Source organism: Oryctolagus cuniculus, chromosome 5 (assembly GCF_051225735.1).
Source record: "Oryctolagus cuniculus isolate XC-2025 breed Fujian yellow rabbit chromosome 5, ASM5122573v1, whole genome shotgun sequence".
Classification (NCBI taxonomy): Eukaryota; Metazoa; Chordata; class Mammalia; order Lagomorpha; family Leporidae; genus Oryctolagus; species Oryctolagus cuniculus.
The window spans coordinates 140409895-140422499 of NC_142871.1; the positions used below are offsets into that span (position 1 = coordinate 140409895).

General features: G+C 50.1%; 1 protein-coding gene across 1 annotated transcript; it reads left to right on the plus strand.

The window, feature by feature from the left end:
- Positions 1 to 1006: 1006 nt before the first annotated feature.
- Positions 1007 to 10944, plus strand: TRIM10 (tripartite motif containing 10). Its single transcript, XM_051855815.3, has 8 exons — positions 1007 to 1145; positions 1336 to 1806; positions 4165 to 4260; positions 4912 to 5142; positions 5823 to 5845; positions 6163 to 6278; positions 8043 to 8075; positions 9762 to 10944. The coding sequence occupies exons 2-8, from the start codon at positions 1378 to 1380 to the stop codon at positions 10277 to 10279; spliced, it is 1446 nt and encodes a 481-aa protein (XP_051711775.3). The 5' UTR covers positions 1007 to 1145; positions 1336 to 1377; the 3' UTR covers positions 10280 to 10944.
- The last annotated feature ends 1661 nt before the right edge of the window (positions 10945 to 12605 follow it).

Below are 12605 nucleotides of genomic sequence, written 5' to 3' on the forward strand. Positions count from 1 at the left end.
GAGTTAAGCTGCTGCTTGGGACACCACATTCCATATTGGGGTTCCTGATTTGAGTCCAGCTCCTCTGCTTCTGATCCACCTCCCTGCTAATGCATTCTGGGACCTGGGAGGCAGCAGATGACGATTCAAGTGGTTGGGCCCCTGGAAGATGTTCCTGGTTCCTGGCTTCAGCGTGGCTCAGCCCTGGCTGTTGCAGATATATGGGAGTGGGACAGCAGATGGAAAGCTTTCCTCTCTTTCTGCCTTTCAAGTAAATGAAAATAATAAACTTAAAAAAAAATAAGTTTATTTTGGTGCAAAGATTTTTTAATTCCATGCATATGAAGAGTTTTTACAAAGTTCATGAAACATACATGTCACAAAAATAGTGCACGGATTTCAAAATTATTTTGCATCAAAATAAGTTTATCTTTTAATTCCATTTTTCCCACAAACTTTTTGAAGTCTCCTTGTAGATATGATTGCAAATTATGGCCCTCTACCTCCCTCCTTGTGTACTTTGGACGAGCTAAACAACTTGGCTGAGTGTCAGTGTTCTCACTTATAAAATGGAGACCTGAAGAGCACTGATCTTACAGAGCAGACAGGAGCAATCGATAAGATCAGATGTTCACTGCTGTCAGTGTTAAGATGTAGAATCATCAAAAATAAATGCCGGCTGTAACTGTTTTTTTCTCCTCTTGCACAAAGAGTATATCCAACCTCTCTTGAGGCCTGTAGCAGTCCCATAGGTGCACCCCCACTGACATAGCCTGTGCTGGGTACACCCAGGACCTTATCTGAGCCCCCATGTCCCCTGCCCACTGACTGGCAAGCCCTGCACTGGCTGATACCTCAAATCTCCCTGGAGACAGTCGGGCACGACGTCGCAGCGAGGCTGGGTGGTGGCCCAGTCTCCCTCCCACCTCCAAGCCAAGAGCCAGCTCTTTCCACAGAGGAGGGTTGAGATGCCTCCACTGTCCTTCTACCAGCAAGTCCAGGTCATGGGTACTGGTCCAGAGAGTAAGTGAGGTCATCTCTGGAATGCTGTCGGCCCCTCTGCCTCCTCCCCCTCCTGTGCTACTTCTCCAACTGGCAGGTGTGCGTCTGTTCCTTTGACAGAGCAGGACGGCAGGATCCTGGCCACCAGATGTGCAAGGGTGCAAGTGGGTGCCTCTTTCTCTCTCTGTGTGTGTGTGTGTGTGTGTGTGTGTGAAAGAGAGAGAGAGAGAGAGAGGATGCAGGTGTCACATTTTTAACATGTGCCTGCATCTGACTGTGTGCACCTGTGTGCGCCTGTGAGCCTGTGCTGCGTGTCCTCACAGCTCCCTCAGCCCTTCCCCCGCATCTAAGCAGACAGACTGACCTTGAGGAGGCCACAGACCCAGCAGTGCCGCCATGGCCGCCGCTGCCTCCGTGACCAGCCTGGCTGATGAGGTCAACTGCCCCATCTGCCAAGGCACCCTGAGGGAGCCGGTCACCATCGACTGCGGCCACAACTTCTGCCGCGGCTGTCTCACCCGCTACTGCGAGGTCCCGGGCCCCGAATCCGAGGAGCCCCTCTCCTGCCCGCTCTGCAAAGAGCCGTTCCGGCCGGGGAGCTTCCGGCCCAACTGGCAGCTGGCCAGCGTGGTGGAGAACATTGAACGCCTCTCGCTGGCGTCGGCGCTGGGCACAGAGGAGGAGCATGTCTGTCAGGAGCACGGGGAGAAGATCTACTTCTTCTGCGAGGAGGACGAGGCGCAGTTGTGCGTGGTGTGCCGCGAGGCCGGGGAGCACAGGGCACACACTGTGCGCTTCCTGGAGGACGCCGCGGGCCCCTACAGGGTAGGAAGGGGACCTGGGGCTGGGGCTGGGGCTGGGAGAATCGAGCAGAGTTGTATATCATTTGGGACACACTGAAGCCAAATTCTTTTTTATTTATGTATTTGAAAGGCAGAGTTACAGAGATGCAGAGGCAGAGAGAGGTCTTCCATCCACTGGTTCACGTTCCAGATGGCCACAGTGTCAGGAGCTATGCCGATCCAAAGCCAGAAGCCAGGAGCCTCTACCAGCTCTCCCATGTGGGCACAGGGGCCACTTCCACTGCTTTCCCAGGCTATAGCAGAGAGTTAGATCGGAACTGGAGCAGCCAGGACTCAAGCCGGCACCCATATGGGATAAATAAACAAATAAAACCAGCACTCACTTATATGATGACAGCTAAAATTACATATTTATTTACTCAACCTGTATATATGTAAACACTAATTATTCACAAGCCCAAACACTCAAAATAGTTACACACTCAGTTACATATATACTCAGACCACCACTCAAATATAAAGTACACATTTGCAAACACGCACCCATACAGTTTGTACAAGCATTTCCTCAATTACAAACCTCAGACACACCTGATACCCAGCATGGATGCACACACATAATCACGTGATCACTCATTCATTCAACAAATATTTATTGGGGTTCTATTATCTGCTGGCCACAAGTCAACAGAACACACATAAAAACAAAATATAAACCTATGCTTTTCAGCTCATGGGTCTCTGGCTTGGGTGATCATATAAGAATTTGGTTTCAGGGGCCAGCACTGTGGCGTAGAGGGTTAAGCCACCGCCTATAGTGCTGGCATCCCCCCGTGCTGGTTCGAGTCCTAGCTGCTCCACTTCCAATCCAGCTCTCTGCTATGGTCTGGGAAGGCAGTGGAGGATGGCCCAAGTCCTTGGACCCCTGCACCCACATGGGAGACCTGGAAGAAGCTCCTGGCTCCTGACTTTGGATCAACGCTGCTCCGGCCACTGCAGCCATCTGGAAAGTGAAGCAGCAAATAGAAGACTTCTGTCTTACTCTGCTTCTGTCTCTCTGTAACTCTGCCTTTCAAATAAATAAATTAAAAAAAAAAAAAAAAGAAAAGAAGTGAAGCAGCCGACACTTGAACCAGCACCCATATGGGATGTTGGCATCACAGGTGACAGCTTTATCAACTATGGCACAGTATCGGCCCCTATTTATGCTTTATTCCAAATGGGTGTTTGTGTGTCATGGACTTCTTAATTAATTAGTATTTGATGGTGAGAATCCTATATGTATTTTCAAATGTTCATATATAAATATTTAATTGTGTGTACCAATTCCTAACTCTATTCTACAGCAAACTATTGTTAAAACATTTGAGTAATTTTGCATATCTAAGTTTCTTCTCCCTTCTGGAATTAATTTTTAAAAAGATTTATCTATTTATTCGAAAGGCAGAGTGAGAGAGAGAGAGAGAGAGAGACATCGGTCTGCCATCCACTGGTTCACTCCCTAAATGACCACAAAAGCCTGAGCTGAATCAATCCGAAGCCAGGAGCCAGGAGTATCTTCCAGGTCTCCTATGTGGGTGCAGAGGCCCAAAGACTTGGGCCATCTTCCACTGCTTTCCTAGGCCATAGCAGAGAGCTGGATCAGAAGTGGAGCAGGCCGGCACCGCGGCTCACTAGGCTAATCCTCTGCCTTGCGGCGCCGGCACACCGGGTTCTAGTCCCAGTTGGGGCGCCGGATTCTGTCCTGGTTGCCCCTCTTCCATGGGAGACCAGGATAAGTACCTGGCTCCTGCCATCGGATCAGCGCAGTGTGCCGGCCGCAGCACGCTGGCCGTGGCGGCCATTGGAGGGTGAACCAACGGCAAAGGAAGACCTTTCTCTCTGTCTCTCTCTCTCTCACTGTCCACTCTGCCTGTCAAAAAAAGTGGAGCAACTGGGACTTGAACCAGCATGCATATGGAATGTGGCACTGCAGGCAGCGGCTTTACCTGCTATGCCACAATGCTGGCCCGCATAACAGATAATTAATTCTAGTAACAGGGTAAGATTGTTATTTGCACATGTTGTTTTGGAAAGTGTCAGGAATAATTTCAGTGAATGAGCTTATTAAGTCAGAACACATCCCAGATAGCACTTACCAGAAACAAAAGAGATCAGAAGGTTTAACTGTGGACAGGTTCCAAGGGGAAGACTGAGTGACATGATAAAGTGGGAAAGCCCTGATCAAAATTCTTGGGGTATGAAGCAGAGGAACCGGGTCTCAGCTATGAGATAGGTTCCTTTCCTGGGCCCACTTCACTCCTGGCGACAGAGCCCTGGAAGAGATGGCACCCTTAAATCATCTTCTCCGTCTTAAGGATTGTATCCTCCTGCTCTCCAGGAACAAATACAGAAGTGTCTCAAGTGTCTGAGAAGAGAGAGAGAGGAAATTCAGGAAGTCCAGTCAAGAGAGAATGAAAGAATGCAAGTCCTCCTGGTATATCACCACCCCTTCCCCGGGCCCCGCCCCTTCCTGGCCCCACCCCTTCCCAGGCCATGCCCCTTCTCAGGCCCCGCCCCTTCCCCAGGGTCCAGCCTGGTGCTGGAACTGAGGCAGCAGAGCTGATAAAGCTGTGAAAATGATCTGGGTGTGAATCCTGACCTGGCACTAACTGTATGACCCCAAGCACTCTCCAGCTTCAGGTTACTTATCTATCAAATGGAGATTAGAAGCCAACACTGCGTCACAGGGTTGCTGTAAGGATTAAATGAGAGTGTGAAGTAGCTTAGTACTGGGCACACAGGACGCACTTCCAAAAACACAGGGGCTAGAGTGTCCCCGCCACCTCCCGCCCACCTGCTCTGAGCCCTACTCCTTTCAGAAGCCCCAGCAGGTGGTGCTGAGGCAGTGCAGGGCAGTCTAGCTCTAAGAAACAGGGTGGTGGGTGGCAAGGAGACAGTGTGGCAATTCCAAATCTGCAATGGTGGGGGTAGGGGGATCAAGAAACTGGGATGGGCATTCTGATTTTCTCACCAAACCTTGGAGAACGTGCATCTGGGCCAAGAGGGACATGGGAGGGGAGAACAGAAATAAGATGAGAAAGGAGAGGAGGAGGAGGGAAGCCTCAGGTCCTCCACTTCCTCCCAGACTCAGGTGGCCACCAAGAGACAGCAGGTGATTTCCGAGTTTGTGCATCTGCGCCAGTTCCTGGAGGAGCAGCAGAGAATCCTCTTAGCGCAGCTGGAGGGGCTGGATGGGGACATCCTGAAGCAACAGGAGGAGTTCGATTTTCTGGTCACTGGGGAGATCTGCCGGTTCAGTGCCCTGATCGAAGAGCTGGAGGAGAAGAACGCGAGGCCAGCGAGGGAGCTGCTGACGGTGAGCCCGAGCCCAGGCTCGCCCGTGGAGCTGGGCCCCTGCCTTGTCTCATCTCCGCGTCCCAGGTAGGAGGCAGAGGTCCGAATTCCAGTCCATGCTTCCCCAGGAGTTCCCTGGTGGCTGGTCTCCGTCTCTTCCCACCAAAACCTGTCAAATAGGAAAGACATTTTCTTCACTATCGCATGGGATCTTTGTGAGGATCCAACAGTAAAATGGAAGTGGAAATAGTACTTTGAGAACTTTCAAGTACTATACAAAACAAAAAAGTCTCAGGTGCCATTTCCAATGCAAACATTCCCTATAATCTGTCACCTTTGCTGCTTGTAAAGTTCTTCCTGGTCTATTTCATGTCTTCCAACTAGAGGAGACATATTGAGGTCCCAACATTGCATCAGAAAGGTGGCATGATCTAGGGGGTGCATTCTGGACTGAGTCCAGGAGACCTGGGGGTGAGATTTACCATTGCCTCTAACTAGCAGGTGCAGTCACTTTGCTACCTGAGTCTATGGAATAAGGGGGCCAGGCTGTGATCCCCAAAGCCTGGTAACCCTACCAGGGTGTCCACGGCTAGGAATAGGGTGTTTTGTCTTCTCTGGTAATAAGAAAAGTGGGAAGGAGATGCTGAAAACTGAATCCCTGTTCTCTCTCTCCCTCTCCCTCTCTCTCTCTCTCTCTCCTAGGATATCAGAAGCACACTACTAAGGTAAGTGATATGATTTCTGTATTCTCTTTCCCCTCATAAATACACATACATGCACCAACATTTAGTTTCTATCATTCAGATAAGCAGCACCAGCACCCTCACTTAATGGCCTAACTTGTCATGTAAATTTCCCCATATGCCCATGTTCCTCTGTATGACTGTGGACATACACCCTTGAGTGGCATTGCCCGAGAGTGGGCAGTGGTGTGCATACCCGGGGAGGTCTGTCTGCTTGTGGGAACTGCGCCTCTGATCCACGGAGCCTCGAGGCATTGTTAAGGAACAACTTCCTAGACACATTCATTTCTGTGCCCTAGGTGTGAAACCAGAAAGTGCCGGAAACCAGAGGCTGTATCCCCTGAGCTGGGCCAGAGGATTCGGGACTTCCCGCAGCAGACCGCCCCACTGCAGAGAGAGATGAAGATGTTCCTGGGTAAGAGGACCCCAGGCCTTCAGAGAGCCCAGGTGGGCGTGCGGCACTGCTCCCTACTGATGGAAGGCTGGGTCATTTTGGGCAAAGTGCCTTGATTTTGTGAAGATTTTTATGAAATCTGTCAGATAATGTTGACAATGAAGAGAGATGATAAAGATTTACACCTCTGGGGAAATAAAATGGAACTCAGTTGAAAAGTTCTTATATAAATCTGATCAGTTGGCATTAAACAAAATAAAGGACAATGGTTAGTGATATCTGTCATCCTCAATCACTGCAAACCATCCACAGCAACATTTGTAACAGGTTTTTGATGATGAACCTTGCTATGAGCAGTGAGTGAAAGCATTTATCTCTGTCCTGTAGTACTTGACTGTTTTTCTTCTTTTTAAAATGTTTTTAAAGATTTACTTATTTATTTGAAAGAAAAAGTTACATAGAGGCAGAGAGAGAGAGAGAAAGAGAGAGAGAGAGAAAGAGAGAGAGAGAGAGAGAGGTGTCTTCCATCCGATGGATCACTCCCCAGATGGCCGCTATGGTTGGAGCTGTACCCATCTGAAGCCAGGAGCCAGGAGCTTCCTCCAGGTTTCCCATGTGGATGCAGGGGCCCAAGGACTTTGGCCATATTCTGCTGCTTTCCCAGACCATAGCAGAGAGTTAGATCAGAAGAGAAGCAGCTGGAACTCAAACCGGTGCTCGTATGGGATGCCAGCACTGCAGGTGGCGGCTTTACCCACCACGCCACAGTGCCGGCCCCTCTCCTTTCCTTCTGATAGTCTGGATCTCCCTGGTAGGGACGTGGCCCCTCTCTTTCTTGGAGCAGGGAGTGGTGACAGGAAAGGAAGGGAACGTGACTCTGCCTGCCCATCCCTCCCACCCCCACTGTGGCAATATGAATGATGTCACTTATTTCTGGATGACCTGTCCACAAAAGTCTCAGGAAGAACTTTCCTATGAGTCTCTTTCCTGCAAACACTCCCGGTGACCTGACAGTGGGGAAAATTATACACTCATCCGGGGCGGCTGTGTGGCAATGGCTAAGACAGTGCTTGGAATGCACTATCTGGGTTCCAGTCCTGGCTTTGCTCCTGACACAGCTTCCTGCTAATGTGCATCTGGGAGGTAGCAGGTGCTGGCTCAAGTAATTGGGCCCTTGATCCATGTGGGAGACTGGATTGAGTTCCTGGCTTCCGACTTCAGCCTGGCCCAACTCTGGCTGTTGCAGGCATTTGGAAAATGAACTAGAGGATGGAAGCTCTTTCTCTCACCCTCTCTCTCTCTCTCTGCCTGTCATATAAATAAAAATAAATTTAAAAACAAAAAATTATACTTAAAGCAAAGGCTGACCTTTGGCTATCTGCAAAATGATTTCCAAGCAAAACAAGAGCTAAAGGAACCCATTTATCTATTCATTAAGCAGGTGTTTCTTGGGCTGTGTGAATTCAAAAGTGACAGATGTGGGCCTTGTGCTCACAACTTGAGCTGTGGGTCTCAGAGTGGGGCTCCCGACCAACAGCATCAGCATCCCCTGAGAGCTTGGTAGAAATGCAGATTTGTGGGCCCACCCAGAGCATCTGAATCTGAAACAGATAGCTTTGAACAAGTGCCCCAGGTGATTGTGACCCGAGTTCAGGTCTAGAGGATTCCAGCTCCCATCCTGCTCTTGGCCATTTCCCTCTTCCAGGCTCAGTTTCCTCATCACCAGGTGTTCTATGATTTTGTAGAACTGATGAGATTTCATTCTGCTTTATTTTCTCTTTACAGAAAAACTCTGCTTTGAGTTGGACTATGAGCCAGGTAAGCAGCCTACATTAGGACGGGAGATAGTGAGGGGTCTGCAAAGGAGAGACACATTTTTCTCTCTCTCTTTTTTAAAGATTTATTTATTTTATTTGAAAAGCAGAGTTATAGACAGGCAGAGTTAGAGGCAGAGAGTGAGAGACAGGTCTTCCATCCGCTGGTTCACTCCCCAAATGGCTGCAATGGCCAGAGCTGAGCCTATCTGAAGCTTGGAGCCAGGAGCTTCTTCTGGGTCTCCCATGTGGGTGCAGGGGCCCAAGGACTTGGGCCATCTTCTTCTGCTTTCCCAGGCTATAGCAGAGAGCTGGATCAGAAGAGGAGCAGCCAGGACTTGAATCAGCACCCATATGGGAGGCCAGCACTGCAGGCAATGGCTTTACCTGCTACACTACAGTGCTAGCCCCACATTTTTCTTTTAACAGGGTCTGCACTGGGCATTACAATAGTCAAATACATACACCCACATGTATATGTGCACATACATATGTTGTATATATACAATGCATATGTGTGTCTGTGTGTGTGTATACAGCTGGCCCCCCTTGAAATATTCAGAAAAAGATTGTATGTATCTTAAACATGTATAGGTTTTTCTCACCATTATTTACTAAACAATACAGTACAACTATTTACATATTCCTGGCATCATATTAAACAATATATGTAACCTAGAGATGATTTAAAGTGTAGGGGAAGGTGGTGCAGGTTATGAGATTCTGCACCACTTTATACGGGGGCTTTGAGCATCCGCAGATTTTGGTTCTCAGATATTTATGTCACTGCCTTTGTAATGCTCTCAGGAGCAGCGTGAAGAAAAGACAGGCACGCCCACTCGCGTGTCCTGAAACTCACATTCTGATCTGCGCACAGCAGATCGAGCAAATCAGGGTGGAGGAAGGCGCATCAGAGAAGGCTCCCGGATGAGGGGGAAGTTTGACCTGGGTTTTCAACCATGTTCTTACAACCGTCAGGCCCCTACTCCCTCCCACATGTCACTTAGGAGGGCAGCCTGTGGGCGGGAAAGGAGTGAACAGGTGGGTCCTTCCAGGCCATCACTCCCCAGGGAATCTCGTAGTTGCCGCCAGGTGCTCCCCAGCCCGTGGATGTAGCTGAGTATATTGGCGTCTCTCATTTACGAATATGGAAAGTCACAGTCTGCAGGGGTCTGCGGAAGTTTTCCGTGTTTAAAAGTGAACTTCAGACTCTGAGTAAGAGGGGGTAACTGCTGGGGAGCGAGAGCCTGCCTGAAGCGAGATCGTAAATGAGTCACAGGTGCCTGGCAGGAAAGCAGGCAGGAATCGTGGAGTTGGACAGAGGAGAGGAAAGTCCTGCCTCCCAGCTGCAGACACGAGGGTGTGTATGTGTGTGTGTGTGTGTGTGTGTAGCAGCTGTAGGAGGCATGCACAGCCTTGGGAGTCAAACAGTTTGCAGGGAGCAGAACAGCTTTGCAGAGACCTGCATGGCAGCAGGTGAGAGCCATCAAGTCCTTGGAGGCCAGCTTCTCGCTTCTGGGGCTTTAGCATGTGCAGGAACCACTGATGCCTCTTAAGACGCAGATTCCTAGGGTCTGTGTTTCTAACAAGCTCCCAAGTGATGCCCACACTTAGGCCGGCAGAGGCTCCCACCGGGGAGCTTCCAGGCCTGCTATCTGCTGACCCCTGTGTCTCTTTTGGCTTCCCACAGCTCACCTAGCTCTGGACCCCCTGACGTCCCACCCCAAGCTCCTCTTGTCCGAGGACCACCAGCAAGCTCGGTTCTCTTACAAGTGGCAGAACTCGCCAGACAACCTCCAACGTTTCGACCGGGCCACCTGTGTCCTGGCCCGAGATGGCTTCACAGGGGGAAGACACACGTGGGTGGTGAGTGTAGACTTGGCCCACGGGGGCAGCTGTACCGTAGGCGTGGTGAGTGAGGGTGTGCAGAGAAAGGGAGAGCTCCGCCTGCGGCCAGAGGAGGGGGTGTGGGCGGTGAGGCTGGCCTGGGGCTTCGTCTCGGCTCTGGGCTCCTTCCCCACACGACTGGCCCTGAAGGGGCAGCCCCGGCAGGTGCGGGTGTCTCTCGACTACGAGGTGGGCTGGGTGACCTTCGCCAATGCTGTCACCCAGGAACACATCTACACCTTCACTGCCTCCTTCGCTCGGAAGATCTTTCCCTTTTTTGGGCTCTGGGGCCGAGGGTCCAGCTTCTCCCTGAGCTCTTGAGAGGGTACAGTTGGTCTCCTCTAAGTACAGGATTCACATCAAGTACAGTGTGCACCTGACCTCTGCCTGGTTCTCCTGGAAGACCTGAAGTAGAAATGACTGCTTCAGATGATGGGATGGAGTCCATTCGTAAGGGACAAGGTGGGATGACCCTCAGCCTGTTCATCACGTCCGTTCGCCAATGCCCAGTGGACGGACAGAATACCTGGGGACTCAGGCTGCTGCCAGCTCTCGACAACACCACCCCCAACAGGCACAGAAGTAGATGTGTGGAGGAAAGAGGACTAGATTTGGAGCCAGAAGATCTGTATTCCAGACGTACCCTTGGGGCCAGTGCTGTAGTGTAGTAGGTTAAGCTTCTGCCTGCGACACTGATGCTGGCATCCCATATGGTTGCTGGTTGGAGTTCCAGCTGCTCCACTTCTGATCCAGCTCCCTGTTGATGGCCTGGGAAAACAGTGGAAGATGGCCCAAGTGTTTGGACTCCTGCACCTATGTGGGAGACCTGGAAGAAGCTCCTGGCTCCTGGCTTTGGATTGGCCCAGCTCCGGCCACTGTGGCCATCTGGGGAGTAAACCAGCGGATGGAAGACCTATTTGTCTCTTCCTTTCTCTGTCTGTAACTCTGCTTCTCAAATAAATAAATAAATCTTTTAAAAAATGGTAGCCTGGTAACCAGTTAATTGTACAACTTTAAGCAAGGCTCCTCCCCTCTATTCAACTTGTTTTTTTTTTTTTTTCAAAAATCTTAGAGTTTATTTACTCATAGCCTCAAGAAACATTATTGTGCACCAATTATAAACTAAGCAGTATGGCAGCCACTTATGATTTGAAAAGAAGACTTGTCCTTTATCAAAAGCAGCTCATAGGAAAAGAAGACAGTGATGTCACGGGGAAGCCAGAGCACAGGGTGGTGGGTGGTGGGGTCTGAGGTGGGCATTACGAAAGCTTAGCCGGGTGGGAAGGCACAGCCCAGCCTGGGGAGAGGCAATGAGTCAGGGAAGCTTCTGGAAAGTGAGTCTAAAGGATGCATGTGGTGAATGAGGGAAGAAGCAAGAGCAGAGACCTGGCTGGTTGGTCTGTGACTCATGGTCGTCCCCATTGTCCTCGTGACCAGATACGGAGCACTTGCACCTCACGACCTCACTGTCTCCCTCTTCGTGATAGTGTCAATCCTGGCTGAAATGAAGTGGCAGGGAACCAGGGGAGGCTGGGCTGCAGGCTGTAACCCAGGGACCATACCCAGCTCCTGCGGAAGGTCTTCCTGATCAGTTGATTACCAGCTGGGGGTGGGGTGGGGAAGCGTTTCAGACAGCTGCACCGTGGGAGCAGGTATAGCACCATCTCCACCCGTCTGCCAGCCAGAGAATCCCAGCTTGGGGCCAGAAGGTGGGGTGTACTTTGGGAGATCTGTAACCTTTAGCCCAAAGAATTGTGACTGCTTTCGCTCTGGACAGGAAGTTGCTTTCCCTGAGGGTGTTTGGTATTTCATTAAAAATGTTGTATTTTTCCAAGAAATAAACACAAGTGCCTTTGTAATGATAAAAACAAATAAAAAACCAAGACTCCCAAACCTAGGATTCCATTAAAAAGTGGATTGTGTTTTTTTTTTCTGTTTATTTTTATTGGTGTTAGCTGGGTCTTTAAAATGACTGTTAGGGGCAGGCATTTGGCTCAGCATTAAGTTGCCATTTGGGAGTCCTCATTCCATAGTGGAGTGGGTTTATGTCCCAGTTCCACTTCCCATCCAGCTTTCTGCTGATGTACACCCACATGAGGTTGGCTCAGCTCTGGCTGTTGTGGGTATTTGAGGAGTAGGCCAACAAGTGAGGTATCTCTCTCTCTCTCAAACAAACAATAAATAAATGCTAAAAGACACAAAAATGATGGTTAGCCTCTAAAGAATATGTGTATTAAGATGCTGGCCCCGGGGGTGGCAGTGTGGCATGGTAGGGAAGGCTGCCACCTGCAGTGCTGGCATCCCATATGGGCACCTGTTCGAGTCCCTGCTGCCCCACTTCTGATCCAGCTCTCTGCTATGGCCTAGAAAAGCAGTAGAAGATGGCCCAAGTCCTTGGGCCCCTGCACCTGCGTGGGAGACCTGGAAGAAGCTCCTGGCTCCTGGCTTCGGATCGACACAGTTCCAGCTGTTGTGGCTATCTGGGGAGTGAACCAGCGGATGGAAGACCTCTCTCTCTCTCTCTGCCTCTGCCTCTCTCTAACTCTGACTTTCAAATAAATAAATAAATCTTAAAAAAAAAAAAAAGATGCTGGCCTGCAGGAGGACTTGACACACCTGTGAGTTTTGATTATTTGCTCAGCCGGGA